The sequence below is a fragment of the Trichomycterus rosablanca genome, chromosome 23 (assembly GCF_030014385.1).
Source record: "Trichomycterus rosablanca isolate fTriRos1 chromosome 23, fTriRos1.hap1, whole genome shotgun sequence".
NCBI classification, from domain to species: Eukaryota; Metazoa; Chordata; class Actinopteri; order Siluriformes; family Trichomycteridae; genus Trichomycterus; species Trichomycterus rosablanca.
In genome coordinates, this window is record NC_086010.1 from 17,939,651 (window position 1) to 17,965,918 (window position 26,268).

The 26,268-nt window shown below is 43.7% G+C and overlaps 1 protein-coding gene across 2 annotated transcripts in view; it reads left to right on the forward strand.

Moving 5' to 3' along the window:
- The window catches only part of map3k22 (mitogen-activated protein kinase kinase kinase 22), a 36,814-nt gene that overhangs the window by 4,541 nt on the left and 6,005 nt on the right, over nt 1–26,268 (forward strand). For both annotated transcript variants that reach the window (XM_062985879.1, XM_062985878.1), the window contains exons 2-15: nt 6,478–6,564; nt 8,003–8,047; nt 12,668–12,780; nt 14,249–14,286; nt 18,054–18,153; nt 18,585–18,701; nt 18,944–19,058; nt 20,233–20,366; nt 20,821–20,894; nt 21,790–21,851; nt 23,642–23,713; nt 23,895–24,059; nt 25,090–25,238; nt 25,414–25,545. In XM_062985879.1, the coding sequence (XP_062841949.1) occupies nt 6,546–6,564; nt 8,003–8,047; nt 12,668–12,780; nt 14,249–14,286; nt 18,054–18,153; nt 18,585–18,701; nt 18,944–19,058; nt 20,233–20,366; nt 20,821–20,894; nt 21,790–21,851; nt 23,642–23,713; nt 23,895–24,059; nt 25,090–25,238; nt 25,414–25,545 (1,335 nt within the window). In that variant the 5' untranslated portion in view covers nt 6,478–6,545. The remainder of the gene's footprint in view (nt 1–6,477; nt 6,565–8,002; nt 8,048–12,667; nt 12,781–14,248; nt 14,287–18,053; nt 18,154–18,584; nt 18,702–18,943; nt 19,059–20,232; nt 20,367–20,820; nt 20,895–21,789; nt 21,852–23,641; nt 23,714–23,894; nt 24,060–25,089; nt 25,239–25,413; nt 25,546–26,268) is intronic.

The window sequence follows — 26,268 nt, forward strand, 5'->3', positions numbered from 1 at the left end:
ACACCATGTGCTGGCCTGGATCTCGATGAGTATATCAGTACTGGTCTGCTGGCCAACCATACTGCTCAGGGCTAGCAGGAGGAAAGTGTAAAATGTAAATAAATACAAGTAAAAACATTGATTCGTTTTATAGTATTATAAATAGTACAAACCCTATTTCTAGAAAACAACAAAAATCTAATTTGTTCATTCTCCTGACCCCTTAAAGAGTTGATGAAAAGTTTTTTTGTGAACGTTTACCCCCCCGTGTTCCATCACCTTTTCTATTAATTACTCTTGTTATTGGTTTGGGAACTCAGGATGCTAAGTGTTGAAGGTCAAATGTTTGGCCATTTATGCTTGATACAAGACCAAAAAGTCACCCATGCCATGGGCACTGATGCACCCCTTACCATAAAAAATGTTGAGTTTTGCACCTTTTGATGATACCATTCTGGATGGTCCTTTTTGTTCTAGGCCCGGAGAACTCAGAGTCCGTTTTTCTTTCCTCCAAAAACATGCAGAAATGTGGATTAACGATCAGAAGCAAACTTCGGCTGAGCTTAGTGACGGCACTTTTAGACCAGCTGCTGCTTTTTCTTTTTTTTTTTTGAACTGATTTTTTCAGCTGCTGCTTTTCATGGCAGCCTTCATTCATGTGACAATGTAAAGCTTGTTTGACGTACAGGAAGAGTTGCAAAAATCTGAGGACATTCAGTACAGGTGTGTAAACTTCTGACTGCTCAGATGTTCATGAGTCATTTCCTGTTGCATGAATGTAAAGGAATGGAGTTTCTCTCAGGTGTTTATTAGGTTATTCAGGTCAGTTTCGTAGGTGTTTCTCAGACGTTTTTAGGCGTCTTGAAAGTTTTTTTTTCTCCCCCTTTAGCGCATCCAATTGTTCAATTTGCATCGTGCTTCCTCTCTGTCTATGCCGAACCCCGCCCTGACCGAGGAGATCGAAGCGAACCCATATCCCCTCCGAAACATGGGCAGCAGCCGGATGCATTTTTGTCACTTGCACATTGATGAGTTTGGCGCCACTCAGCGTTGCATGCGGAGAGACGCACCCTAAGGGCACTCTTCCTCATCTCTGTGCAGGCGCCTCTAATCAGCCGGCAGAGGTCGTAATCGCACTCTGACAGAGAGAGACCCACGTCCGGTTCTTTGTCCCACCCCCCCAACTGAGCAACCGGCCAATCGTTGCTCATACAGCCGCCCGGCCTCGAACCTGTGAGGCAGAGCTGGATTCGACACGAGGTACTCAGAATCCAGCCCTGGTTGCAGCGTGTCTTTTTACCGCTGCGCCACCTGAGCAGCGTCTTAAACGTTTTTCAGGCATCTCTCAAACGCTAGGTGTTTACCTGTCATTTCTCATGTGTTCTCACACGTTTCCCCAGTGTTTGTCAGATGATTCTCAAGCGTTTCTCAGACATTTCTCAGGCTTTATGGGATTAAAAACCTGATTAATAACAGAAACACTTTCTCTTTTACTTCTACACAGTGTGATGAATGGGTGAATGATTTTATAACGTTGCTGTTTTAAAAATTCATTTTAAGTCATTTTCTGTTGTCTACTGTGTGAGCTGCGTTATAAATAGATCATGTAACAGCATGCATGTGTGTATGTGTGTGTGTTAATCACCCGTAATAAGAGCATTGTATCGTTGTATTGCTGTGAATTGTGTTCTCGACGTCTCATTTTATCTTAAACACCATTTTTTTATTCAGCAGAAGCACGGTTGCTTTCACATCTCTGGTAAACAGAAAGTAGTTTTCCACCTTCTTCTGGAGAAAAGGGAACTTGTGCTGAAAACTTTCTATAATGGTTCAAAGACGTCTGGTGTTTATAGCGAACGTATTTCTGAGAATCAGCTTTTTATAGCACCTGCAGCACAGCAACATGGGTCCTCGGAAATCGGGTTTGATCCTTGCCCCCAGTTAATCTTTCATTTCCTCCAGGTTCTTTACTTTCCTCCAACCGCCCAAAGAACATTCCCGCCTTGTGCCGAGCGTTTTTTGGATGCCGTCGTACCCTGATGACGTTACTGAAAATAAATGAGTGAATAAACTTGGCTAAAATGTTTGTAATATTTTGAAACATAATCATAAAAGAAACATTGCTATAGGCACCACAATCCACCCATTCACTCTCTTATACGCCATTTTTTATGTATACTTCATTTCCCTGTGCACTCTGGTAACCTCTGCCTGTTGTGCGATGGCCGATTGCACGACCACGGTGGATTCTTAGAGAGAACCTCATCATGCAGTGTTGAGCCCCAGGATCCATGTTGCTTAGTGATGGGGACCCTCTATTTATCTGCTCTCTTTATCTCTCTTTGAGTTTTACACACTGCTGCTCTTTCTAAGCTCTCCAAATGGGAATTCAGATCTCCTCACACTTCCCAGAAACCCATGAGTCACTGTAGCTCAGTGTTAGAAACAGCTTTTGTCGTTCTAGGCTGCAGACCTTTTGAGCAACAGTCGTTGTAGGAACTGCATTATGGTGATCTCACTCTCAGATTCAGTGAGGGGCTTTTCTTTTTGGCCGGAGTCTGTGTGTGAGCTCATGGTGGGATGTGAGGTCGTGCAGAACGATAGTCTTTCCATCTGTTTGGCTGACTATAAAGAAAATAGACAGTTTTCTCATGGGCCCCGAGGACGCTAAACCAACGCGGTCTACAGCCTAACTTGGATCGGACTTTCACTCAGCCGTGGTGCACGTGCGTGCTCGTGACACCCGAGGTGATTCCCGGAGACCCCGATGTGATTAAAACGGTGGTTATTGACGTACATGGGGCGAAGCTTAACAGCAGGCCTGATGTGCAGTTGAGTCTTTTGAGACATTACAAAACAGATGTCTGAACACACACCCCGTGGCAGCGTAAATCAGGACCATGTTTTGTCGTAGTACCGCATCCGTACCGTGTCCAAATATGTCTGGTGTGAGTCAGTAGGAGCGGCACACTGGGAGTCCACCATTTACACCAGAAAATAGAGAATGTATTTCAGATTTTTTTCTTTCGGGTTCTCCCATATTTAGGGATCACCACAGTGAATCTGGTCTGTATATCAGACTTGGCACAGTTGGCACAGTTTTTACGCCAGGTGCCCTTCCTGACGCAACTCCTATTTTTATCCAGGCTTGGGACTGGCACAGAGAGCGTACTGGGTCTGACTTCCACCCCACATGAACCGGAACATCAACTAAGGCTTTCTTGACCCAGTCATACAAATGCTCTTTTGTATAAGTTGGCACAAATTCCCATACTCAGGCATACTTCAAAATCTTGTGAGGAGCCTTCTCAGAATAGTGGCTGTTGTTCTAGCTGAAAAGATCACGTAGAGGTTTGAAATGGCCATAAAAGTGGTCATAGTCAGTTGTCCAAATACTTTTGGCCGTATAGTGTAATTTTTAAGCAGCCAGTCCACCTTCTGCACGTTTTGAAAGGTGGTAGGAGACTTAAATGAATATGTACGTACTCTATAATCTAGCTGTGACATTTATTGTTGGCGTGAAGTGTGAGTTGCGTGGCTGTGCGGTGTGTGTGTGTGTGTGTAACTGACACGCTGATAGAGTAGCCGAACAGATGGGCGATGGAGTGGGCACCTCTGCCAGGCTCAGCAAGGACAGAGGACTTTGGAGAGATGTGTTTCGGTGCCAACATGTTTGGAAGGCCACCTGTCTTTTGGAAGCAGGCCTGAGAATACTGATGGCACGAGTGTGTGTGTGTGTGTGTGTGTGTGTGTGTGTTTTGTTTAGACATCCACATTTAACATTAGTCACAGTATTAGCACCATCACATGGTGGCGAGTTTTCTGGTGTGTATACACTACGTGTTGTACAAGTATGCAAGGTATGATACACGACATGGCCAGAAGTATTCGGACACCTGACCATCCATTTAAATAACAAACCGTATTAAAATAGACTGACCTCTTCAGCTAGAACAACAGCCGCACTTCTGAGAAGGCTTCTCATGAGACTTTGAAGTATGCCTGTGTGTGGGAATTTGTGCCCATTCAGTCAATTGTATGGCTGGGCGCTGATGTCGGTGTTCCGGTTCATTCCAGAGCTCAGGGGCTACTGGAGTTTCTTTAAACTGAGGTTTTAATATTTTAACTGAGTCTTTATAGGGCTTGCTCATGCTAGAATAGGAAAGACCTTCCCTAAACTGTTGCTGCAAAGTTAGAAGTGTATAATTTCCTTTATATCATTGATTTATTACACTTGTTAGTGGTTTGAAACAGTTAAACACTAAACATCATCTCTTTCATGGTGTATTAGAATAGTTTTTTTGTGTCTCGGAGTTGTGTTGATGTTTTTAGACAGTAAATCCTTTGTAGCTCGGTCAAGTTCTCGAGTTATTTTTTTCTGAGCTAAATATTGCTGGAGAATCTGACTTCAGTGGTGCAAACAGTCTATCAAGGCGATGAAGCAGCCTTTTTAAGTCAGATGAAAGAGTGCTTAAGGACTTAAGGTTTTCTTTGCACTATTTTAGGAGATTTTACAGGCTAAATAAATACCGCGCCTGACGTTTAATTCGAACTTTTCCGTTAAGCATCAGGTTCAATCAGTTCACCGCTTGGATTTGAATCTTTAGGCCACACTCACACTAGCAGCTTGCTGTTTCCTTCCACTAATAAACATGTCAGTAGGTGTATTGGCTGCTTGAGTTTGTGCCAAGGGTTTGTGTGTGACATTGTGGCCCTGTTCAGGATGAAGTACAGTTTTATGTAATTGAATCTACATTTTATTTCATTGTCATCAACCAGTTTATCCTGGTCAGGATCAAGATGGGTCCAGGTCCATCAGTCCATGGCAGAGCTGACATCTGGGTTCGAACTGTGCCCATCAGCAATAGCCTGACCACCCAAGTTTCTGGGCATTATGTACAGTACATAAAAACACTATATGGCCAAAAGTATGTGGACACCCGATTATGACAAGACTTTGAATTCACAAGACTTTGAAGTATGTCTGTGGGAATTTGTCCCCATTGAGTCAATAGAGCATTTTCTGGGCACTGATATTGCCTTGATTGACAATCCGGTTTATTCCAAAGCAACAGTGACACCTACTGCCTGATTTAGGCACCAGACGAAACAGCTGTTTGTGAGATGCTACGAAGCAGGTCCATTAGCTGCACCCAAACGTCGGCACATTACGATCTGAAAATGTTCCCCCGCCTAAATAAACAGATGTGTTGGCAGGACAGGCAGTTTCCAGCTGCCTTTGAAATCCTGTCCAGCACCTCACCACCATCCATCAGGCTCGACCTCCTCCGAGAAGCTTGTTGGTTTCCAGAGACTCCGAGCCCTTCGTTCCCAGCCAGTTCATTTAACCTCATCCGTCAGCCGTCCGTCATCCAACATCCAGTACTGCGGTGTAGGTGGGGCGAGCCGGTGTGTGCTCGTCTAACAAATGCTGGGATTTCCTTTACACACACACACACACACACACACACACACACAGAGGTAAACAGTGCGCACATCCACTTCAACATTACACTCATCATGTCCTCTGGAAGACACAAGTAGAACATGCGAAACTCCTCACGGACAGTGACCAGAAGGATTGAACCCAGGTCCTAAGGACCCATGCTGATGTGCGCCACCCACTGTACCAGCTATATGACAATGCTGCCATATCAATAATCACAGATTGTTGAATTAATTGTCATTTTACCGTTGCTTTATCCTGTTCAGGGTCACGGTGGGTCAGATTTGTTGGGCGAAAGGCAGGAAACATTTCTGACAGGTTACCAGTCCATCACAGGACACACACACACACACACACACACACACACACACACACACACACTTAGGCAATTTCTAGTAGCTCCAATGAACCTGACCATATGTCTTTGGACTTGTGGGAGAAACTGGAGCATTTATTCCTTCTTGCTCTCTTTCCATCCCTTCCTCTTCTCTGTCTTATCCTCTCGCTCTTTATATCTTCTGTCCCTGAACCATCAGATCTGCTGATTAGGCAGGACCCGGTCTGCACTCTTCAGGCTCCGCTCGTCTAAATTGCTCCCTACACAGTGCTTAACATTTCCTAATTGACACAAGGGTCCTCTTACTTACATTTTGAAAGGAATGATTCAAACCAGGATGCTGACGTCATGGTGCGTTCGTGTCGTAAACGAAAGCCTGTGATTCGTTTCCGAGGGACGCCTACATGAGCAGTGAGTTGTCCCAGGATGAATGGCAATTTGGCGCCAGTCCGTCGAAGGAAAACACTCACTTAGTTACGCTGATTAGTTAATGGGAGGTGGGATGAAACTGAAGTACCTGAAGGAAACCCCCACTGACTTTGAAGAGCCCTTTTTAATTTTAGGGCCAGGTTGATAGCACAGCTGAGCTTTTCATTGAGCAGTGTAATCAGGCATCAGCCAATCAGAAGCATAGATTTTGTCATTGATGTGTGTTTGTGTTATCGTGTATGGCTTTTCTGTACCGGATCTGAATCTGTTTGTCTCGTTCTCCCAGGCTGAAGCGTCCGCGTCCGGCTGAAGAAGTCGAGCGCTGCAGCTCGGGTTCAACACGGCCACTTCCTGATGATGACAGTAAACATGGGTACGTATGAAAAAATGCTTTTCAGGTCTTTTTCTTTTTATACTGTATATAAATGGTATATATATAAATGTTTATATTCCTGTGCCAGTACACTGGGATAAAAACATCGTGTCTTTCACACTCGCTGATTTTTCCATCCAAACCTTTTAAAATATAAAACAGCTGAAAAAAACGAGCTTGTCATGTTACGTTTCCATCAGCTCTTGTTTACGCTCCGGCGCCACCTGAAAACGCTGGACAGGGTGCCAGTCTGTCACAGGAGAACGCACACTTACACCCTCACTTACTCACGCGCAAGGGCAATTTACAGTCCCAGTTTACCTTCTGACACTTTTTTGGAAGGACATGTCAAACAGACAGTGACAGTGACAGTGTGGGTGAGGATTGAACCCAGGTCCTCAGGACCCATGCTGCTATGCTGCACCCACTGAACCTGGTCGATACTGATTCTGAAATATAGCAACCGTCAGACCACCACAAGTCGATCTGGACGTACCGCTAATGCTCCCGGTACACTTAGAAAAGTGAACGCTGACATCATTGACATCATTTCCTATAATAAATGCAGCATGTTGTCATACCGCCCACCATTGTCTCTCTGCATCCAAATGTTTTGCTTTATCCTTTACCGTTTCACACATACTCTCTCACAACTCACTTCCTGTAGACGGTTCCTCCGAGGGAGACTTCACACATTCAGCAACGTGTCAGAAATGTGCAGAACCCGCTCGTCCCCAGAGGAGCCTCTTTTTCAGCAGCTCGTTTTTTTTTTTCCCGTCGCGGGTCCTGCTCTTACATTTCACACGTTCAGTGGTTTGTCTAATTAGGAGAAGACGTTCATCTTCCATCTGGGGAACAAACCCCGTCCTGTGCAATGAAAAACGACTGAGGGATAATGGAAATTCTAAGCTAAAAGGAAAATATGAAATGCTTACTGTTACTATGATAATATGGGAGCGATAATAATCAGTCAACCAATAACTGACTAATACAAAATAGTTTAAATAGCGCTGTTGGTTTTAAGACGGCTAATAAAGCACATGCTTACCTTAACATCATGTTCTATCAAATTCTGCACCCTCTGCCATGAGCTGTGTGCTTTAGTCCTAGGTAACCTGTAGAACTTTATATGTGTCACTACAGGGCTGCAGGTCTGACTGTCAACAATCAGCATGCAGTAACATTATTAAGTCTAGAATATGTAAATATGTTGGTACTTTTTTAACAGAAATCACCCCCACAACATGATAAATGTGTCTGGTTTCTCCAGATTTACCCCAAATTACCCCAACCTCTCTATATCGACATTAATTAACGCCTATTCAAATCAATTATGGCTAGTTTAGAAAATTATGTACCAAAGCTTGGGTCATGAAAACCATGGCACCTACTAGTATGATTGTATTTGAATCTTGACTTGGTTTGCTCTGTGTCACAGATAACGGTCTCCAAAATGGGCCCGGACAACACAGGAACACACAAGGTAGGACTCGCTTGTGCAAACACCTTTATGTTGCATTATCGGTTGCTTCATCAGGCTGACCTTTAATTCGCTTACTTTATTTGTTTTCATATGTTGTTAGAGATGCATGTGTGTGTGTGTGTGTACATGTATTGCTGTGAGGAGTGTGTGTGTATGTACATGTATACGTATTGCTGTCAGTATGTGTGTGTGTGTGTGTACCCGTGTATACGTGACATCTTGGTCTTGCTGGTCTTGCTGATGTCAGTTCAGTGGGTGGTTTAATTCCTGTGTGCTGATGTAAGGTGTTGGTTTTGGGAAAATCCCCTCTCTGTCTCACACACACACACACACACACACACACACACACACACACACACACACACACAGATAAGTGATGCAATCTAAAGAAAGGGTTTCGAAACACAACCTGTTTTTATGAGTTCAAAGTATATGACCGCTAGTTAGTTCCATGTTCCTTCAGGAATTAATGTGGTTCTGCTCAGATCCGTACTGAATCACAGTTTGTGTATGTGTGTCCATGTGGGGTTATGTGTAGCTCTGTATGTGTTCCATCACACAAAGAGCTTCCTGTCCTCTAAAGAAATACGGAACAATTTTAACTTTGTGCGCATTTGGCATTTTTCCCTGATTAACATAATAAAGCACCTTTAAACAAATGTGCCTTAATATCTTATGTGTGTTTTGGAAAACTGCATCATTTAAAGAAGTGCAAGTGTGAAAAGCCACCACGCATGTGTTCCTGACATTACTGAGGGATGTATAACTCTTGGGATTTTAACCACAGTTCTGAATGAGGTGAAAATGTGCGAAATAAACAAGAATACTGAGACGTTCCTTCGTTATTTTTGAAAGCAATGTTGAGCCATGAGATTTGTTCCTTCAGAAGTGTATGCAAACTTTTGACTTCCACTATACGTGTGTAATGTCATTGTAGTTGACACACACACACACACACACACACACACTGCTGTTCTGATCTGCTGTTTGTTTGGTATCCTTGACGGCAGAGCAATCTGGCTGAACAGAGAGAGAAACAGGGAATGAGAGAATGAATGTATGTGCATTTAAGGGTGGAGGACAGAACTGGGTATTGAAGTGGACCAAAATTGACCTTACATGCTCCAACTCAGCCCCCGTAAACGCTAAAATACACAAACATAACAGACACATACATTAAAATCTATAAACCTCATCACACGTCCTTAACTGTAACCTATACACAACATGGACAAATTGTTGTGTGTGTGTGTAAACACCCCTCCAAAATACTTTTGAGTTGAGGTGTTTCAGCCACGCCATTTGCTAACAGGTGTACCGGATCAATTATGTTAATTAATTATGTGTTTGTAATTATCTGGCTACAGTTTAAGGGGGAGATATTTTCTATTTCAACATGATGACTCGAGCAACCAAACACGTCATTAATATTCGTTACATTAAAGGTCAGTGCGGCTATTCGTCTGTCCAAATTTGTGCCACTTGAACTTTCTGCCACTGCCACTGGTGTATTTAAAGCCTCAGGAAGAAACGTCATCGGTTAAACATGTTGGCCATCATAGGGTTCTGTTAATTCTGTACTTTATACCCTAATAAGGAACTCCTATACAGCTGGATGAAAAAGATTCTGAATTATTGGCACCCTTAGTAAAAAATAGGTTGTGGTAAAATCTTGTGGTTAATTAGTTCCGTCTGAGCTCAAGAACGAATCACCAACAGCACTAAGTTTTGTCCTTTAATAGTCAATCAAAGCCAGACTCTCTGCTCAGCCGAAATGACATCAAACCCGGCTTCAAACCTTGAGCCACATCACTGTCTGTGATGTGTTTTCATCTACAGCCTTTTGGGATTTCTCTGGCACTCCAGTTTCCTCTCCCCACTTAAAAACATACAGAAAATATGTAGGTACGTCTAAATCGACCCTAGGTGTGAGTGAAGTGGATGGGTGTGTCCTGGACGTGAAATCCACCATGACCCCGATCTGGACAGGTTACGAAAGATAAACGAATCTTGGCTGACCTTCCAGTGTCTGTGCGTTTGGTAAAAGTGCGAATTGTTGCACCCAGTTGATTCCTGAACGGTACGAGTCGATGCCGGTTTGCCGCATCATGTGTCTGAGGAAAAAATAAACCTGGCAAACAGAAAATGCAAATAAAGGAAATGAATCTTTGCTCTCGGTGGCAGTGATGGTGAATGTCCTTGTCCTTAGTCTGTAATTACTCCGTACAGCTAATTACCTCCATTAAACACTCTCGATATGTTAATTTGTGCCACTTATTTGCGTGATTTCTCCCCGTTTGCTGGATGGAGCCTAACGAGGTGCCGGTGAATCTGTGCCCTGCTGAAATGCTTCCACGATGAAAAAAAAAAAGCTGCGCTGTATTCCAGACACGTCGTGTGACGAGTTCTGCAGAAATCTGTCTTTGGAGAAATAATTGGACTTTTTTTAAGCTTTTATCCCAGCTCACAAACCGAGTTTCACTTTAATTGTTCAAGGGGAGAAAAGCTGATGAGCTTGCGCTTGGACGCTGCTGGTTAAAATAACAAAACTGCTTTGTGTGTTTTTTTTTGAAAGTCTGTGCAAGTGTAAAGTGGGTTCTTTGAAGCCTAGCAGGACGGGCGTCTTTACAGTAGAGAGAGTCTCTCACAGTGCTGATCTCCTCTTTGTTTCTTCCTCTTTTAATTTTTTTTTTTTACTGACACACACACACACACACACTAGTCTTGTGTTTAAATATTTTAATGATTTCCTTTAGTTAGACACTGAAGCGAAGCAAGCTCATTGAAAAGATGCCAGGCTCTAAGTATTATGGTAATAATGGTAAGATTTATTTTTTTTACATTGACATGACTAGGAAATATAAAGTATGACTATACAGTTCACATATTCTTGATAGATCCAAAGTTCATCAGCTTTTGAGGTGATCTTGCTTCTTTATTTTTACCTTCAACAAAACAGTTCCACAGCATAAAAGTTACAGGTACAGTGTTGTTGGGGGTAAATACCTCAATTTTCCTCCTTTAATTAAACATCTAGTCACTGTCCTAAAATATCTCGATCTTTGTTTTAATAAAAGGCTCATTCTGAAGGGTTTCTCTTTGTCCGGGCAATTAGGAGATGGATAAGATAAGAGCCCATATTTCGTTGAATAAATTGTGCTTTTAATTATGAACCTCATTACAAAACAGCATTAAATTGTTTACTGTGTTTATGCAGCCTTACTACTGAAAAATGTAGTAAAACTAACAGCTTCACTACTAAACCAAATCGGATTCCTGACCGAGTGCTCAGTTATTCATTTAAGCAATAAAATACATTTAGAATTATAAATAATAATTACAAATTTATATAGAATTGAAAGTAAAACTAACCTGTTCTATTTCACTGCTGTTCTAAATCTGTATATGTGCAGTTTCACATCAGTTCACACCTCCCCACCTGCTGTTATTTCAGTCCATATGTATTAATGAGGCAGCACTGGTGACATTATTGGAACACAGCCGTCCAAGTCAGCAGCTTAGTGATGGTGGAAAATCGGCTCGATCAGATGTAAAGTGGAAAGACCGGTTCGCTTGGTGCTTTGTGGACGTGCTCGACAGGCCGCAGTCTATTTAATATTATATTATACTGTATATTATATTACAATCAATATTATAACAGTCCCAGCTGGGAGAGGCTGTTACACACAGTGCGACCGCCATTAGCTTCAAATCAATGCTAAACACAATAACCAGATACCATCGGTGAAGCGCAATATCATGTTCAACAAGCTCTCAGCGGGGGGATACGACTATGAACGGTGCATTTATTAACGTGACTTACAGTTGTAATGAACACTCAACTACTCCTACTAAACTGCTGGGTGTAAACTGAGGGTGGATGAAGGTGTGGCAGAATTCAGCACAACTTTTGTGTTCTCGCTGTGTGTGTGTGTCTATGTTGTGAATCAATAGATTTCAAATTCAATTCAAATCTTCTTTGAAAGTCTTCAGCTGACTTGTTTGGTTTAGTTCTGTATTGTCTTTTCCCCTATTTTCACCCAATCCAGTCGTAGCCAATAGGAGTTTATCTCTGTGTCCTCCCTGTCGCCACCCCCACCCCAAATCAAGTAGCGTCGATGCCGTAGTGTCAGGTGCCCTCTCCACAGGGGTGGAGTCTTACAGAGCTCAGTATCACATACACCTCGACCTGTTAGCTGAGGCGGCACTTTCCCCAGTGATGAGGAACCCTATTTCAGCCATTTATACTCCCCCTACAGACACACAGCTAAATGTGTGTCTGTGTGGGAACCTGGCCGACTGATAGCAGGGCTGAGATTCAAACGCGAGAGCTTGAGGTCTCAGCACTGGTGGGATAGGTTGCTTTATCACCATTAGGTTATTTTTTGCACCATTAACATGTCTCGTGTATTTATTTCTAATGCTGATGTATATAGATGAAGTTTAGGGTGAACCTGCATGAACTGGTCGATTCGGCATGTATAAGAATGAAGGCTTTTTTGCTGAAATTGGGTTCAAAGCCTCAATATATGATAGCATTGTACTAAAACCGTGTCGTGTCCGACTACGCTCTGTCCGACTACGGTTTCACTTCTGACCCTCTTTGTTTCTGTGTTGCAGAAGATGAGAAGGCTCTCCAGTCCATCATGAAGGACCTGGCAGCTCTGGGCTCCTACCAGCTCAACAGCAGCAACAGCCACAAACTAAAGAGCAGAAGCCAGACCTACAGACTGGTAATAATAACAAAACAAATGACAAACCTACAGTACCCATAATCCTCCTCTTTATCTTTGAGCTAGGTTGGGTACATTCGGTACACGTTTCAGTTATCCTTGTATAATTCAATATGAATGAAGGGAATGTATTTTCATCTAGCATGCATTTAGCGTTAAACCGGACACAGCTGAGTGTGAGCTCGGGAAAAGAGTTAACATCCTGGTCTTTTACGTTTGTGTGTGTGTGGATTTGTGTGTGAACGTTCTTCCAAGAATCTCACAAGTAACTTTTTATCACAGTCGCGTTTCCTGCAGTGCGATCACTCCACACAGGACGTGAAAGAACAAAAATGGCCTGCACAGTTGCTTACACGCTCATACTGCACTGCAAACAGCACTAAGTGGCCAAAAGTACGTGGACATGAGCTTGCTCATTAATATGGAGTCCCAACACTCTCACAGCTGTATAGTGTGCTTTGGAAATGTGTCTGTGGAAATTTGTGCCTATTCAGACATATTGTTAAGCTGACTGAGGCCTGGTTGTCATATCCCACATGTGCGGTTAAGATCAGGGCTCTGTGCAGGCCACTGAAGTTCCTCTATATTATACTTAACAAAACCAACTTAGCACACACACACACACACACTTTAGCATTAGCGTTTTAGCCTGTTACTTCCTCATTGTCTTACGTCATATTACATTGCTTCATTATTTACTTCCTCAGAACAAAGAACTAATGAGGCACAAAACTCACATATCAATTTGAGCAGGGCTCTTAACTCTCAATTGCTTACAGTAATGTAAGTCAGAATAAAAAAATAGCATCTTCTAAATGCATAAAATGTAAATGTACATCATTAGATAAAAACAGCACAAGTTCCATTCACATTATCTTATTTCTCCAGTCATATACAGTCCAGCTGAAGGAGAGGCAGCTGGGTAGTTTTGTCTGTAGGTGTATAAAAGTTTTCTGCAGGCACTCGGGTGGAGCAGTCTATTACTAATCCACCACTGCAGAGACCAGGGTTCGGGTCCAAGCTTTGCCACTGACCTGGTCAGGCACTCTATGGCAGGCACACAGGCACTGAGTGCTCATGCGACTGTCTACGACTGTCTGGTGAAAAGAAGAGCCTGATGGCTTCACAATTTTTGTCTATGGTCCTCCCTGGCCGTCCCAGGCATGGATGTCATGCATGAATCAATTCATCAATGCAGTGAGGTGGGAATCGAACATGTCCTTTCCAAATTTGACCAATTTGACGTTGACCGATGTTTTTAAACCAACTGAACCATCCCTTGTGAGACAGTGCCAAATTTCCTTGCCAAGTTCCTTTGTTGAGTATTATCCATTTAACCCAACACTATCTATGTGATTATATTGTGTACTTTAAATTACAGTATAAAAGCTTGTTTTCAGACCTGATTTGTTTTGTTTTGTTTTGTTTTTCTTCTGTGCTTATTTTACTTTGATTGTTTTGTTCTCAGGATTTGCGCGTGAAGCTGGAGCATGAGCGAGAGAAACGGTGAGTCATTATTATTATTAAGGTCCCTTGTTTTACCGAGCAGGCCTCTGCTTTTTTCCTGATTAGAGGGATAAAAAAAAGGGGGGGAAACCTGATTTTTGGCCAAAAATAATGTTCCTAAAGCACTGTGACATTTTAAAGGAGAGAACGGAGCCAGCTCTGTGACACATCCTATATTAATTCTCAACCGCCTCTCGTTGAGCCGCTCACCCACGCACTCGGTCTGTCTCATTTCTCCCAAACCGGGACGGTGCCAGACTCAAACTACAGGCTTCGGTAAAGCTAAAACACCCTCACTGATGGAACCAGTATTGGAACATGGCTTGTGGCTGGTGAACAGTGCACTGTGCTGAACTGTTCTCTAATGGTTTAGATCAGTAGCCTGTGAGGTCAGGTGATCGACTTGCCTTGTAATTTGAAAGTTGGAACTCTGATTTTTATGGTTTAAATACTTAGGGGGAAAAACTGATGCCTCTGGTGAATCTTGTTCATTGTTTGGTGTGTCAGACCTTATGCAGCTAGTGATCCAACCCAGTTTTACAGGGAGCCACGTTTCAGACGCCGTGCCGGAATGCCGTCATGTAAACAAGACAAATTTATTCCTGTACGTACTGTGAGCCGCCGCGTTAACACGGTGCTATTAGTCGAACTTAGGGTTGAAAGCACCGTCCCAGCTTTGCTAGTTAGAATGATCAGTTCATCAGCGTTTACTTTGTTTACTCCAGTCAGGTTTTTGCAAATCCAGAGTTAGAAGCTTCAGTCACATGCAGATAGACCTCATTACAGGCGCGGCGCATGCTGGGTAAAGCCATACTGAGGTTCCCCAGAAGCTTTAAAGATGACGGAGCATCCAGTATGCAGCTCGCACCTCTAATTGGGCCGAGAAGTAAAAAATTGGCTGTTTTTCTTACTGTAGACGCTTCTTTTGTGAGGAAGCTTAAGGGCCTGTTAGAGAAGGTGGATCATCTGTCGTGTTGGACTTCCTGAGACTGCACTTCAGGAAAGATCTGCGCACTGTCATATTCTGTGAAAATTGGAAGTAAATGTCAGGTTTTAAAGTCGATACAAACACTTTTGTCTTGAGAGCTATGTTGTTTTTACCTGCTTTTCCAAAGTTTAATAGGATGAGAGTTTGATGGTTTTATTCTCCAGCCCAAGTCTCCCAATGCCAGGTCATGCCAAACCATTCACAGATTTAAATTTGGCACCTTTCAGTAGGCAGTATGGAGTCACTCACATAGATGCTGGCTCAACATCTTCAAGACAATCTGGATGCAAAGTGTTTGTGAGAATTTTGGTTGACTGTAGGCGTTAATATTGCACTCTTTTGCACAGCTTTGCACCAAATGTTTATGGCATGCCACTCTTTTGTGGTTTGTTTATTGTACTGGTCAGTCGAATTGCTCCAGTGTTTTCTTGTACTCGCTCAACCAGTCAAATGCAGATTTGTTTGTTGGCAGACTTACAGTTGGCCGAAAAGCAACAGGTAGCTATGCAGAATTTCTGATTAGACCAATGTGCATGTTTTCCTGTAAATTTTGGACTTCAGCTTGTGCCACACTTGTTCCAAGTTGTTATTTTAAGAAATGTTGAGTCCTACAAAACTGCACTGTTTGAGACTATTAAAGGACTTTCCAGGCGAGCCAAGTGCTCTAATTGGAGCCACTTAAGACTTTTTTCCCCTCTGTGATCCTCTGAAGCGATGGCACAGGAAGGAGGCGAGTGCCTCTGTCTCGGCCAGTCTCGAATTATCGGAGCACATCAAGGAAGGAAAGTCATCTTGTTCCATGCATCTCGTTTCTCTGAACAGTGTTTTTTCCCCTGCGCTGTTTCCTGCTGATTTTAGAAACGTGGGCATCGTTCCTCAGACTAACTGGATCCTGCGACTCGACCAGGCTTAGCGGAAAACTCGTTAAGTTCAACGTTGGTGTTTTCATCGCTTATATAGTTTGTTGGGTCGTTCAACAGGCACTTTTTAAAGCATTTTTACCAAGTTTGTCTCCCAATTTAGTCGTATCCAATGACCTGATTTCATTTCTCTTGCTCTGCTGCTGCTGACCTCCACTTCTGACCAAGAACTGTTGTGACGACACACGTGCAGTACCCAACCGCTTCTTTTTCCTTGCGAGAGGCAGGTTCATATGAAGATCCGTATCATGCACTGAGTCACGCGTGCTCTGTGTAGGCGGCATCGATCAGCCAGCAAAGGTCGTAACTGCAGGAGTTGTGTGGCATTAAATGTTAATCATCACAAAGAAAAAACCTAAGCCAGCTCATCATGTCATGTCCCCCGTCCGTTCCCCAAACAGGAGCCATTAAGATGAAGATCAGACGTTTTGTTTTGATGTAATGCCGACGAGACGCGATCAGTAAACAGTCCTAACTGTGTGAAAGATTTCATGCGACATCTCGTGAGAGCGTTTGGGACAGCGGGACACGCTGAGCAGATAGCAGGAAACTTCCTTTCTTCATTTTTTGTGAAGTCCACACTGAGGGATCACGGCACATGCATGCTGGGGCCGGCCAGCGCAGAGATGAACTTTACTAGTAGAGGGGAAACGGGCTGCTGCCAGCAGGACTCGGCTTTTTTCCTTTTTCCTGTCAGGAAGCTCCGCATCTGCAGTTGTGCGTAGCGATGTTGGAAAATGTTGGTGTTGAAACAGTGCTCCGCTCCGACCGATCGTGCCAAAAACACACAAGTTTTACAAGAGTTCTTTTCACAAGTTTGTTCTGTTTTCTTTGCATTTTTCCTTTTTCTTTTAAATTAGATTATTTTCTTCATTTTTAATTCCATTAGAAATTCCTACACCACTCGCACCACCTTTACTCTGATTGAGTGAAGTCACAGGCCACTTCTTTACACCGTTGTGCTTTATGTTTCTTTCCACTACTCATGCCAAAGTTGCTGATGCATTAAGAAAAGACCCAATCCGACCTTACCTTCTTCAGACACAGTCAAAGAGACTCCATGAAAAGTTCATTTTTTGATATTTGTTGACGTTCTCCTGTCTTGGGAGCTAATGATACAAGGTGTTTAGGAACAGATCACTCCGTCTCTGTGGCTCCCATGTTCTGCAAACCAATCCAACCAAACAGCAACAAGAAGACGATTGACTTTCCTGTCAGTGTGTTCTCATACGTGTGCCTTGGGAAACTCTGAAGTCAGAGACTGAATTAGTTTGGTTGTTGATTTGTTAAACTGTTACCTTCAGCAAAGAACTATCTGCTTCCTGAAAAATCTCTGATGTTCCCTTTAATTCAACAAAAGTGACATACAGGTGAGGCTTAATCTAGTGCAGGCACATAAGTGACCAGATTAGTGATCCTGCAGCACCAATGCAGCAAAAATGTTATAGTGCAGAATAAAAACAGAAAGCACATGGTGGATGTGGCCGATGCCTAATAATTAGCAGTTTTTTCCCCAAGGTTCCTTTTTAGTGATTCTATTCATTTACACCAGCGTCACACGGTTCTGCTTCCATTGAAAGAACAAATAATAATTAAACTAAATTTGTGACTCAACTCCTGTAATTTAGTCCCTCAGTATTTGATCTTGTTGGAACTCTGTTAGTTGTCCCATGTTGCTTTGAAATCTCACATGTAAGTGTCACTCGCACTTCAACGGGTTTGTAATTATGATTTAATCGCTGAGTTCCTTTTTCATAAGAAGCGTCTGCTGCTTCCCCAAATATTAGAATAATAAATTAGAAAGAATAGAATGAATCGTGTCCGCTGGTTTACCTTTCGCATGTTCCCCTTTTTTGTAGGATTATTCCTTTCCAAAGGCCGCTCAAGTTCAAGGAGCTTTTGCAAAAAGTCACGGAGGCGTTTGGTCAGCAGATGGATCTTTACTACACCGACAGAGAGGTGAGGAGTTGTATTATTTAGGGAAATAGTCGACACTTTGTTCATTGTCACTGTTCATCCTTTCACTTACCCTAGATATTGTTTATGAACGTTAGATGATCTTGTTGAACTTCACATTGCAAAACGTAACCTAGTGGTTAAGGTACTGGACTAGTAATCAGAAGGTCGCTGGCTCAAGCCCCACCACTACCAGGTTGCTGCTGTTGGGCCCTTAAAGCAAGGCCCTTAACCCTCAGACTGTGTACTGTAACTGTAATGTAAGTCGCTTTGGATAAAGGCGTCTGCTGAATGCCGAAAATGTAAATGTAAAACCATAGGCTTTTACTTTAAGGTCCCATTTCCCATTTTTTGGACTGTGTCTGCAAAAATTTGTGCTCAGGATTCGTGTTGTTAGGAGCTTATGTTGAGCAAAAATGTGTGTGTGTGTGCAGACGTTGGTAGCTCTGAAGTGTCAGGAGGATTTGGACCGGGCCTTGTCGTGTTTAAGCTCTGCTTCAGGAACAAAGGGCCTGCTGAGAGTCGTGCTGAAAACTCCCACCAACAACCATGTGAGTACAACACACACACACATAGTTTGAAAGTCTTTGATTTGTGCTATCGGCAATCCGAGTGTCTACACAGACATGATTGGCTATGTCTTAATGGCCGGATTTGCGATGGATGTGTGTGTGTGTGTGTGTGTGTGTGTGTGTAGGATAGAGCCCGAAGCTCTTCCCACTGGGCTACAACTGTCTCACTATAATATAAACAGTTATCAGATGTAAATGAACCCTCCTTCTCCTCTGTGTAGTTTCTGCAGGTGAACAGTAGAGATAAGCAGAGTGAGATGAAATCGTCTCGCTCTCTTGGAGATCTGAAAGGCTCTCTGCTTAAAGGCTCCGAACGAGTGCGCAAACACTCCACGGGTGAGGCTAACACACACTCGCACACACACACGCACACACTTTAAACATCACACCTCAGGTTTATCTCTCATAAAGCTCTGGAGGTGTCGTGATAGAAAACTATGATCTGTAATTCGAAGCAGGTCCCTGTTCAGTACTGACTGATATAATTACTGTTATATTTCATTAACGCTGCGCTGGGTAGAAATTAGGTTCCGAGGCTTTGTTTCATTCCTTATTCCACCTCAAATTCATGCACATTAACGGAAATTGTTGCTGGAGTTCATTAATGAAAGCATATTACTCCAAAGTATAAAGTTTTTTCTCTAATTATTTAAATACCATAGGAGTAGGGGCGCTCAGGTATTATTCTAGCTTACCACCGTCTTGACTCCACTTTTGGGTTTCCGTCTCTGCGGTTCCAGACAGAATTGAGTGAAGGAAAGCCGGATGGCATCTAGGCTCTTTGCCGCCGCAACACTGACTCTTACTGTCTGGGTGAGACTGCGACAAGAGTGAAGGATACAGTAAGAGGAGAAGGATCCTCCAGGATTTATGTACCTAGGAGGCAGGACTCAGACTAATGCTCTCTTTAGTCGGAGAGGGTGTTGGGTAGCGTGCAGGGGTCGCCCATGTGCGCAGAGAAATTGAGTACATCTAAATCCAGTGGAAAAAAGGTTTTACAGTTGGATTATCCTTATGTTCCTCCTTAAATTGGACGAATGCTGCCTACATGTGGTATTAAGTGACGTTAATATAATATAAAATGGCCATCAGAGCAATATTGTCCACATAAAATGGCTATATATTGTACAAATGATTTACCACATTAAGGGAAGTTCTCAGGTACTTTATCGCAAGCAAGAGAAACGACCTTGCTCCTTTTTTGCAGTCCGGCTGGACACTGTTTGTCCTGCTAATCAGCTGTATAGAAAGAAAATGTTTTTCCTTCAGTGACATTAATTACCATTTCTCTTCAGTAAAAATTTCCTCTCCGACCCCTTTTCAATTTACTTAAACCCGTCTGCCCTTGTGCTTTCTCCTTTCTAAATCCTCATACTTCATCCTCACTGTTACTCATCCGTCCTCGTGTTCCCGTCTCTCTGCTCTAGTGCCTCGAGTTCACCTTTTGTCTTACATCCACGTATCACGGCTCAGTATCACGTATCGTCCCGTGTCGATGTATTTTTCGTAGGCTCTCTGCAGACGGGCAGGAGCTCTCCACCACCGGGCAGCGTGCCTGAGGAGCAGCAGCAGATCGCGCGCCAGGGTTCCTACACCAGCATCAACAGTGAGGGAGAGTTCATCCCTGAGACCCATGATCCCAATGTAAGGTCCTCCGCTACTTATTGCATTTCATGTTTTGCCACCGCTTTATTCTGGTCAGGGTCGTGGTGGCTCCGGTATCCCTTTAATCTCTAGTTGCTATGCAGTAACACATCCCAATCAGGATGCAAACTTGTCCAGCATCTGTGCCTGACCCTTATTAATATGTTGTGGTTAAATAGAGGATATTCCTTGCAGTTATGTCACAGAATTTTAAGGAAAGCATTGGCAGAAAACGAGGATCGACTCCATATTAATGTCCATTGTTTTGGGCACTTTCGGGCAATCTAGAGTAGCCAGTACACCTTCTGCATGCTTCAGCAGAGCATACAAAACTTCCCAGACACTGACTGGAGGCGAGGATCGAACCCATGTTTTCCGGACGCATTGCAGACCTGCTGCACCACCATGCCAGCCTAATATTTCACACCTGTTTGTTATGGGGTTTCTTTTGCAGATCATGTCGCCGTTTGGAAGTACGGATCACTCTCTCTCCAGCAGCTGCCAGTCACTGGATCAGGCACTCGACAGGTGAGCGGTACTTTCCACATTTTTTAAACTTGTGTGTGTGTGTGTGTGTGTGTGTGTGTGTGTTTGGTTTTGATTGTGCTGGTGCGGCTTTGTGGAGGCTGCATGCAGAGGGAATGAATCAGGACGCCATGGACAGGAAGTTGCTCACGTTGCTGTGGCAACAGTGCCCTTATCTGGACGCCTGAGTTCCGGAGCGATCGTATTCTGCCTCTCATCAGAGCGAGGAGAGAGAGAGAGAGAGAGAGAGAGAGAGAAACGGAGAGAGGAAAGCAGTGGTGGAAGCGGTTATGGAACTGATTTAATACTGTACTGAATTCCTTATGAAATTATAAAAAAAAAATCTGTAATGAATAATTGAATTTAAATAAACGACAGAAAGAAATGATCCGGAGACGAGAGACAGACGGGAACTGAAGTACAACATGCACAAGCTTTATCTGGCCTCTGACTCTCTGAACAATGTCAGGAAACAAGTGCATGGAAATTTCTTCCCTCTGTCTGTGTGTGTGTGTGGGGGGGGGGGGGGGGGGGGGGGATTTGGGCTTGTGTGCACATGTGTGCGCGCACTCATCTGTCACGTTCGTCTGTGTATGCGTCTGCGCGTCTGCGAATGTATGTGTTATTCTGGGGCTCGACTCGTTGCCCTTCCAGCGCCATCCGCCTGGAGGCAATAACAGAGGTGGACAATACACAAAGCAGCCGCTGACCTTCTCCTCTGGCATTCTGCACTGACCTTTACAGTCCATCCAGAGCCCCAAAACATTCCTGATCAGAGCAGAAAACGAAGTGAAACACGCCAAAGATGCGAAGGGTCACACCCGCTTTTTGGATGCAAGTTCACTGCAGTGGAATTGGCATCTATAATCAGTTTTCTTCTTTCTTTTCTCTTCTGCAGTCCTCCGTTCTCACAGAACAACCGGGACAACAATTACCTGAACCTCAACTACGACTATAAAGGTAAGAAGCAGTTGGGTGGCCAACACGAGGTCATGAAGGCTATTGTGTCTAGTATGGACCAACAGAAGAGCCACAGTGGTCTAAATTGCAGATCATTTGTGTCTCAACACAGCACATCGAACTCTACCGTTTTTTCAAGCGACCCACATTTTATCCGTGATTTTTACTGCAACACAGGCAACACAAATAAAATATACTTAATTAATTAATCTGGTCTCACTGTGGATTACAAGATGTAACACAAAGCCTCCACGAGGGGGCGTTCATGTCCAAGGTGAGCGAAGTGTATGGGGCTTTGTAACTGCAGGCTAGTCAAAGCCTTTTATCCAAAGTGACTTACAGTATACAGTCTAAGCAATTAAGGATAGGGGTCTTGCTCAAGGGCTTACTAGTCCAGTACCTTAACCACTAGGCTGCTACTGAATACACCTACAGTGGGCATGCGGCCATTGGAAACCAGGCATGTGTGCATAGTTTACCCATGCATAAGATGGAACCAGGGTGCTCTGTAGGACCCGCTGGTTACATCCTGGTATCAGATATCACAGGTCTTGGTGGGTCAAAGCTGTTTCGACAGCATATTAAGCAGGTGGTCCTAATGTTTTGGCTCATCTGTGTATGTAGGGTCTGGACCAAGTTAACAATCAGATTTTGTCCTTGTTAGACTTTCTTAAGGATATGAGTGACCCTTTCAAACAGAGACGTCCACCGTTGAGGGAACTATTTACAGAGGCTCACACAGACGTAAAAACAGCGTGTGTACAAGGAGACTCTCTGTACAACACACATACACACACACACACATATTAACAAAGGCCAGTTCTTCCACTACACAAGCCGAGTGCATATACCGAGGGAAAAAAACACACATTCATACACACAAGCCGTCCCCTTTATACATCCTGGCCAGCGAGCATATCTCCATAGAGGCAGGCTGATTTGTTTACTCGGACCCATGAGTCGATTTTTCCTCTGCTTTCTCTGCGTCACAAGAGCAAACTGGTGTGTTGCTCCGGGAGACGCAGCCAAAAACACAGCCGGCCTACACACGCACGCACACACGCACGCGTACACACTCTTGTGCTCATAAGCTATCCAGCTGTGTTCAGTTGCTCGTGGCCGCCAAACCCAGGGCCGAGAATAAAGCAGCCAGTTCAGGCACACAAACGCTCAACATAACTCCACTGTCTCACTGTATCACTCTTCTATAACTCCCACTGTCTGTCTTTTTTACACCTCGGTTTGGAGCGAGTGATTCGGAAAACTGATCATTTTAAACTATTAGTCATGACATAAATTATGCACTAAGTTACTGTTTTTCAAACTTTTTTTCAAGCCACCCACATTTTGTCCATATTTTTTAGCTACCCGGCAACACAAACAATGCATCTTACCTTATCTGCTCACACTGCGATTTACAAGATGTAACATAAAGCCTCCACAAGGGGGCGTTCACGTACAAGTTTATTTATCGCTGCGACCCATCCAAGGGTTGAAACCTCGGGTTTGAAAAGGAAAACCATACTAGTACTGGGTAGGGGTGTTTTTCCTCTCAGAACAGCCTCAGTTCTTTGTGGCATGGATTCCACAAGACCCAAAAACATTTCCTTAAGATTTTGGTCCATGTGTATCACATATTCTACTGTGTGCACACTCTTGCGTCTCTGCTGGATTCAGATCTGGGGACCGGGAAGGCTATTGAAGGATGATATATGTTCATGGAATCATGCTGGACGTACCCACTAGGAACAGTATTCTAACGGGCTGTTTGTCATTGTGGCCCCCTGTAGGTCGTCACGGGAAACATGGAACTTTTCCTCGGCAGTTCCCCTTTTCCCATCGCAGCAAGGACTACGGCGACGGTAATGCATGCTGTATATATTCTGCATAACAGTTACACTATATGGACACAAGTATAGAGACACCCTGTATATAATTATTGTAAACAACTCAGACTTCCTAGCATGTTGATTTTCTGTGTGGTAACTTACACAAAATATACATTTTTTCCTAATGTGTGTGTGTGTGTTTGTATGTGTGTAGGTCGGAGCACTTTCCCACGCAGCTTCATGCCGCAGGAGAACCTGTTCCAGCTGGTTCCATCGAGTCGTACGCGCAGTTATAACGGCGACACTACGTTACCGTACAGAGGAGACCTGCACTCCATCAGCTGGAGCGAAAAGAAGAGCCAGCGCAGTGCTGCGAAATGTGAGGATACACACACACACACACACACACACACACACACAAACACACCTCGTTTTCTTCACGGAACCTAGTCAAAGCTTTACAGTCAACGTTCTGTGTGTAAACGGGAGATAGTCGAGGGGAAAAATAATCCAAAAATGGAAACGTTACCCTGCTGTCGTTTCGGGAAACGTCTTGCTGGTCTTTGTCTCAAGTGTAGGCGTCTTGAGTTTGAGAAATGATCACATGCTGTACTCTACTGTGTGTGGTTTGTACTCCCAGTCTGCTCTAACACACACACACACACACACACACACACACAGCGTCACTTTGAGTAGGTCTCACTTTATGACAGTACAACATCTGGATGCACTTTATGGCTAAAAGTATTTGGACACCTGACCATGACTAGTAACTAAACGTGACACCCACCCCAGCAACAGTTGCTACCAGGATAATAAATCAATTATATAAAGGAATTATATGCTTCCTACTTTGCAGCAACAGTTTAGGGAAGGCCCTTTCCTGTTCTGACCGTCCCCTGTACCCCTGTGCACAAAGCAAGCTCTATAAAGTGTCCTGCATAGAGCTCTGACCTCAGCCCCACTCAACAGCTCTGATATGAACCGGAACGTCAGCTTAGGCTTTCTTGACCAACATTACTGCCCAGCCATATGAATTCCCACACAGACTTGAGAAGTATTGTGAGAAGCCTTGTCGGCAGAGCGGCTGTTGATCAAGCTGAAAAGATCAAACAGAGGTCACTTCATTTTAATAGCATTTGTTTCTAAAATAGGATGTCAGGTCATGGTTAGGTGTCCAATTACTTTTGGCCATATAATGTATTAAAATAGGATGAATTGAGAGCAACTAAGGCTGTTCTCTTTGTTACATTTATAGAGCTGATAAATCCGTTCTGAATGCGGTCATGTAAACGAGGGTTGAGTTGGAAAATCAGAAACGGTCGCTGGTCTGTTAATCTGTGTGTGGAATGTTACTGCTGTGCCGACGTCAATGTGGTCTGTGTGTGTGTCTGTGTGTGTGTGTGTAGCCCCGCGGGCACCAGTGAACTGGCGGCAGGGAAAGCTCCTGGGTCGTGGCGCCTTCGGTGAGGTTTACCTCTGCTACGATGCCGACACGGGTCGAGAACTGGCCGTCAAACAGGTCCCCTTCGACCCAGTCTGTCAGGAGACCAGCAAGGTACAAAAAAAAGGGTTGATAGTCATATTTACCTGTATTTATCGTTCTGACCATAGCGAGAAGGTAAGGGCTAACATGTGCTTCCTGCAAAACAGAAGAAGCCAGAAGAAGCATGTGTTAGGCCTTGCTCTTCCAGACTAATAAAATTAACTCCCTTTTCTCATCTGTACTGTAGGAAGTGAACGCTCTGGAGTGTGAGATTCAACTGCTGAAAAATCTCTGCCATGAGCGAATCGTACAGTACTACGGCTGCCTGCGCGACCCTGAACAGAGGAAGCTGTCCATTTTTGTGGAGTTCATGCCAGGGGTGTGTTTACACATTTAGAACATTTATTAATACTTTCGACCTTATAGCGTACGTGCATATAGACGAGTGTTCTATCCGTTATTTGCAGACGTTTTAGTGACTCTATGAACCCGGGTCATGTACTTGCATCATATTCTAGTCATACTGTCTGGTCAGCTTCAGTTCTGATTAATAATCGACGGCCCACCCAGTTTTTGTGTATAAACAACTCAAAACAAAAGCATCTCGGCTTCAGAGGACGTCAACAAGATCACAACGCACGGCGGATCTGTCTTTGTCAGCACAACAGCTCAGATTTATAGGTCCATTTCTCTGAGAATGGGAGATTTAATGAGGGACGGCCCCACTCAAACCGCTTTTCGCTCCGGCTGCATTTAATACCCAGTGTTTTCGAGACAGTTTAAGTGTCTTACTCAGATGCTGTCGGGGAAAAAAACGAAGGGTTTATATTCCGCAGACGTCTCTTCCGAACAACAACTTAATCAGACACTCTACACGTTTTCCATTACTGCTTATTTGTTAGGAGCATAATCAGGCAGAAAAATGTAAATTAAGATTCGGTGTAAAATAATGAACCTGATGTGCAATGTTGAGTATGGTGGAGGATCCTTAATGTTTTGGAACCTGGCAACCATTTTTTGGATGCATGGCTATCGACCCGGCCGGGCTACTGTGACAGGCCGATATGCACACATGAGAGATGGATGATTCTCGGACAGCAGT